Source organism: Kryptolebias marmoratus, linkage group LG14 (assembly GCF_001649575.2).
Source record: "Kryptolebias marmoratus isolate JLee-2015 linkage group LG14, ASM164957v2, whole genome shotgun sequence".
Classification (NCBI taxonomy): domain Eukaryota; kingdom Metazoa; phylum Chordata; class Actinopteri; order Cyprinodontiformes; family Rivulidae; genus Kryptolebias; species Kryptolebias marmoratus.
Genome location: NC_051443.1, coordinates 26,315,374 through 26,321,150, shown reverse-complemented (window position 1 = coordinate 26,321,150; position 5,777 = coordinate 26,315,374). Strand labels below are relative to the sequence as shown.

The 5,777-nt window shown below is 46.1% G+C and overlaps 1 protein-coding gene across 3 annotated transcripts in view; it reads left to right on the top strand.

Moving 5' to 3' along the window:
• LOC108251757 (endophilin-B2-like) overlaps window positions 1-5,475 on the top strand; it is a 12,556-nt gene extending 7,081 nt beyond the window's left edge. For all 3 annotated transcript variants that reach the window (XM_037979459.1, XM_037979458.1, XM_017442173.3), the window contains 3 exons: window positions 228-328; window positions 1,344-1,542; window positions 3,956-5,475. In XM_037979459.1, the coding sequence (XP_037835387.1) occupies window positions 228-328; window positions 1,344-1,542; window positions 3,956-4,063 (408 nt within the window). In that variant the 3' untranslated portion in view covers window positions 4,064-5,475. The remainder of the gene's footprint in view (window positions 1-227; window positions 329-1,343; window positions 1,543-3,955) is intronic.
• Window positions 5,476-5,777: the final 302 nt, after the last annotated feature.

The window sequence follows — 5,777 nt, the reverse complement described above, 5'->3', positions numbered from 1 at the left end:
CCTCCTCTCGTCTCCTCCTGTCCCCTCCTGTCTCCTCCCGTCTCCTCCTGTCTCCTCATGTCTCCTCCCGTCTCCTCCTGTCTCCTCATGTCTCCTCCTGTCTCCTCCCGTCTCCTCCTGTCTCCTCCTGTCTCCCCATGTCTCCTCCCGTCTCCTCCCGTCTCCTCCCGTCTCCTCCCGTCTCCCCCTGTCTCCTCCTCCCGTCTCCTCCTGTCTCCTCCCTGCAGCTCAACCACCTGAGGTGTTTGCAGGACTTTGCAGAAGCTCAGGCCACGTTTTATGCCCAGATTCATCACTACATGCAGGATCTTCAGAGGGAACTCCACAGGTGAGCTGAGTTTTTACCTCCTCTGCAGTAATGAGGATGTTGCTCCGGTCTGTCTGCACCCTCAGCTGTGGTCAGGAGGTCTGGATCAGGACCAGGTCCTGGATCCAGGCAGCTAGAATGAGGGAGGGTGGTGGGAAAGGTTTTTTTTTTTTTAAAGGTAACACCTTTGTCAGCTTCTGGGAACCAGCCTGACTCGCTCCTCCTTTGGATTCCAGTATCTTTCAGCCGATTCATATTTGGAGTGGGGGGGGGGTGATTCGTCACCTTGCCGTCTGCTCGTGCGCACCTTGGATGTCAGGCGCACGTACAGTTTTGCCACACGGTGCTTTCAGCCATCAGGTCTGGAACAGACGAGCTCGTTGCATAACCTCAGATAATTTAATTTAATCAGACAAAGTTTATTTATGCATCAAGCTTTAACTTGTATCCAATCATCATCAAGCAACATTTCATTCATTCATGAAAGGTTCTGCTGTTTCATGAGACACTCAGGCTAATAAATTAACTTAACCATTAACTCAAATGGAGATTGGCCCGGTTTTTAATATTACAAAGAAAGAAACATGTTTGTGATGTTAAACACCTGAGCTGCTGCTCCTCACTGAAAGGAGTCAGCTGAGGAGGTTCAGGGTCTGAGTGCGCCTCCCTCTGAAGGTTTTATGGATCAGAACACTGAGTGGAGACCCGGGCCGACTCAGAACCTGAGGTCTAACATCTGGGGATCTTCCTGGACCTGCTGCCTCTGTGACCCGACCACAGATAGACCGCAGAACCTGGATGATGGATGGATGTTGGTTTTCAAAATAAGAGCACAGGTTGTAAATCTTGTTTTTGTTGATTTGATGGTTGCAGGACGTTTTCCTTCTCGGTTTGTTTAAATTACAGAGTCTTTCTGAGGTTCTGGGGACCAAAGAGTCCAGTTGGGTCCGGTTCTTGAAGCAGTCGGAGAACGGGCCGCTGTGGGTCCGGTCTCCAGCGGTCTGTACCACTCATGCTTGTTTTTTGTTTCATCCAGATGTGCTAACGCCGCCGGCGCCCCCCACCCCTCTGGCGCCGGCTGTCCCGACCCCGTCTCCTCTGCCTTCCCGTCAGGACCGGTGTCGACCGGAGCTGCAGGTTCTGATCAGCTGCCGGTCACCGGAGCCAGAAAGGCCAAGGTTCTGTATGACTACGATGCTCACGATACCAGTGAGCTTTCCCTGCTGGCTGATGAGGTAAAGGCTCTGATTCTGAGTCATGCTTTGGGTTTCGAGTTGCACAAGAAGTTAGATTTTATCACCAAGATGTTCATTAATCTTGAAAACCTTTTGTCATTTTTGTCTCCCCCTGATTGTTTCTGCAACACCGAAGCTTTTTAAAAACATCAGAAAGAAAATAATTTATTTCTCCTGAATAAAACAACTGGCCTGAAGCACAGGATCAAATTAGACCTCATTTAAAACCTTCAACATCTAAATAAAAGATAAAATATGTTGAATGTTTCCAATCCTGCAGCCCAGCAGAACTTCAGGACCGCCTCTGTAATAATCTAAACCCGGAGAGTCAGACTGCAGGCCTCGAGGGTTTGTCTGCTCCAACACACCTGATCTGTTTCTGCTCCAACACACCTGATCTGTTTCTGCTCCAACACACCTGATTCAAACGGTTTAATCACCTCCTCACCCAATCATCAGGTTCTTCTGAAGAACGTCCACACCTAAACCAGGTGTTTAAAGCAAGAACACGTCTAAAACATGCAGGAGAACGGCCCCCGAGGAACAGAGTTTGACACCTGTGATCTAAACTGTGACAGTACCAGACTCTTATTCTGAAGGGCATCTGTGAGCTTTATTGTGAAACTCCAGGTCCAGTCCTTTTCCTGTTCCTCTGATTCCTCCTGAACATCAAAGCTCTGAAGGATCTGTGGGGGCGGCCATGATGGAAACACAAGAGGAAGAAAAGCATGCTGGGTAATATAAAAGCTGCTAAGGAGCTGGTTGCCATGGTGATTCCCAGGGAGGGACAGCACCTCAGGCAGAAACTCAGAGTAAAAAGTAAGCCTCAGACAAACTATCAGTCGGATCAGAACTTCTTGACCCGTGAGCAGCAGAAGGTTCTGATGGTTCTACAGGGTTCTATGGAGAGGCTTCACTTCCTGTTTGTAAGCTCAGATCCAATGGAAGTCAATGGGAGTTTGGGTGTGTGACCTCTGTCCTCCAGCAGAGAGGACGGATGGGTTCTGGGTGGAAGGAGACAGAAACACTGAAGTCTGATTGAATTTAGGATAAAACGTGTTTAAATGTTGTGAATCTGTTCCTTTCTGCTCCTTCTGATTGTTGACATAAATTAATTTGATTGAAGTTCAGAGTTTTTAATTTTCTGCAGTTTATTTTTCCAGCCTCACACACAGAGCAGTTCCTCAGTCTTTATAAATGACCTGCAGTGTCCAAATATTAATAGATGTAAAGGAAGCTGTCCTGTGTTGGTTTACAGGGTAATGATTCAGTTTTTCCTCATTTTAAGAAGTTTTATAGTTTAATGTTTGTTGAAGGAGGGAAAAAACACTTTTAATAAATGTGTGGACAGGTTTTTACTCACATGAAACACGTCAGATCTTGTTTTTTCCCATATTACGTTTAATGTCTCCTGAAGAAAAGATGTTTCACTCGTGAGTCACTGACAAACGGCAGCTCGACGTGTTGAACCCCATCAGCTTCAGATACGGCTCAGACTCACTCTCAGACAAGCTTTAAGTTACGCTTTGTAAACAAAAACAACAACAATGTCCACATGTGGAGAAGGTAGTTCTTCCCCGATGACTAAAGTCCTTTACTTTAAAATATAAAGAGTCATTTCCCGGATCCAGACTGATAACCACATCCACATGCTGCTGTAAAGCATTAATCATTCCTCTCTTTACAGATATTTGTTTTTAGGTTTTCTGCATCATTTCCAGTCATTCTGGGATATGATCCATCGTTTATTGTCTAAAACTGTCTGTTAGATTTCAGATGGTTAGAAAGGCTTCAGATCAAAAACAGAAAAACTGCAAACAAAGAGAGCATTTCTGGACTGAAGGTCAAAGGTCACGCTGACAGCCCTCTAAGAAACTGCTGCTGTTATTAATCAGCGTGGTTGTGTCGCAGCTTCACTGAACTTTCAATCTGATCCTCGGTCAGTTTCACGGTCATCCGAAGGAGGGTGGGGAGGGACAACGATTTGCATGTGAGTTCAGCAGAGCAACTCCCAGCTGCTTAAAGGGTTGAAAAGTTTAGTTGAATAAATAAATAATCTCAGATGGAAAAACTTTCAGTTTCATTTTAAGTAAACCTCTTTTAGGTTTTGTTTTTCTAGCTGTTAAACTTCGAGTCGTGTTGTTTTCAGATTCATGTCCGACCGATGAGACTCGTTCTGAATCCTCCTTTTAATGAATCAAACCTCCGGGCTGCGTCTCACTGCTCCCGCCACAACAACCGAGCAGAACATGACTCCTGAACGGTGGCTCACTGTCTTGTTTTGTCTTGTTTCCTGTCTCCAGTTGTCCTGAATCGTGTCTCACTGTCTCATTGTCTCATTGTCTTGTTTCCTGTCTCCAGTTGTCCTGAATCGTGTCTCACTGTCTTGTTTTGTCTTGTTTCCTGTCTCCAGCTGATCTCCGTATACACCGTCCCAGGAATGGACCCAGACTGGCTGATCGGAGAGCGAGGAAACGAGAAGGGAAAGGTTCCCGTCACCTACCTGGAGCTGCTGAGCTAACGAGCTAATGGTCCAACCGACCCGCTTCGTTCTGTTAGCCTCCGTTTGAGCCTGTTAGCCTTCGGCCACTAACAGCTGCATGTTTGTTGTAGTTTAGTTCAGGCGATGTCTGCTAACATCCATCAGGCTCAAGCTGAGGCTAATTTCTCTCCTTTATCTGAAACTTTCTGACACCTGGAGGACTGAAGCTGCTCAACTTCCTGCTAGTATCGTTAGCCACCAGCTCAGCTAGCATTAGCATTCGGCTGTTCTGTTTATTCTGAGCTCTGATCTGGGATGATGTCAGCCTAACTTCACTTGTTGTTGCTCAGGCTAACTGTTTTTAGCAATACAAACCGATAACGATGCATTCTCTGCATTTTATGCATTCAACCCTGCAGCAGCACAAGCTAACCGCGGCTGACAGAGGAGTAAAGAAACAGCTACAGCCGTGGTTTAGGCTCGGTAGCCATTTTGGGGACAGGCAGGAATCCCCAACCTTCCAGGTGAGACTCCAGAGTGGTTCGAACAGGTAGCTGTGAGCAGGTAGCTGTTAGCAGGTAGCTGGTAGCTGTTAGCAGGTAGCTGTTAGCAGGTAGCTGTGCAGCTTCAGTCCCTCAGCCGGCCCCTCTCAGCCCCGGTGGTTGTGGAGGATGTTACATCACGCTCTTGTGACTGAGGGCAACAGATTTATTTGAAGTGATGTAATCTGCTAATTCTGTAGTTCCAGTCATTTATTTTCTCAGTATGATAATTCAGGACCCTCGGGTTGTTGACTCAGCTCTTTGAGTGTTTTTGTCTGAAGAACTGCAGCTCAGTTCCTCTTACTGTAATTTTTTTATATTAAGCATAAAAACAAGCTTTGTGTGTTATGTCATTTTTACACTTTAACCAGAATTACATTATGTCAGTCTAAATTTTCCACTTGACATCATTATTTGGTTTCATATCATGTTGTTCAAAACTCCCTGCTGGTGTTTAAAAACACAAAGAAACATCATTTTAAGAACATCCTGTCTTAAAGTTTTACAGATTCTGACCTATAGAATCAACTGAATTTAACCTCAGAGAAGTTTATTATGAATTTGATTCAAACTGAGTGAAACTCCAGAACCTGTGAGGGGAAAACTGCTGCTTCAGCAGCAGTAACTCCGAGGAACCGGTTCTGTGTTTGGAGGAATTACAGCAGGTTGATCACATGACGTCTTCATTAACCTGAGCTTCCTGAGTTAACGCAGTCGCCTCAGGTCAAGTCAGGTTTATTTATAGAACTCATCTCAGCTTCGGCTGTTCCACGTGTTCTACATCAGAAAACACAACATTCATGGAAGCTGCACCATCCAGACCAGAACCAGAACCTGGGTCCAGCTCCTGACCCAGCAGAACCTGGTTCCAGCTCCTGGTTCTGGACCATTCTGCTGTGTTTGGGATCATTGTCCTGTTTGTCACATCTGACTCCAGAATCAGCCCAAACCATCAGCCCTCCACCACCGTGCTGACAGCTGCAGTGCATTCAGGGTAAACATTTGTCCTCTGGTCTGGTTCTGCTCCAGAAGTCTTCTGGTTCTGTCAAGTCGAGCTGTCATGTTGAGGCTTTAACCTTTGACCTGCTGACTGAGGCCTGTAGAGGCTGAGATGGAGCTCATTGCACGGTCTGACCTTCAGGGTGAATCTGCTGGGACATCCACTCCTTCTGCTCAGCTGATCCTCCCAGATTGAACTTTTAGTTTTTGTT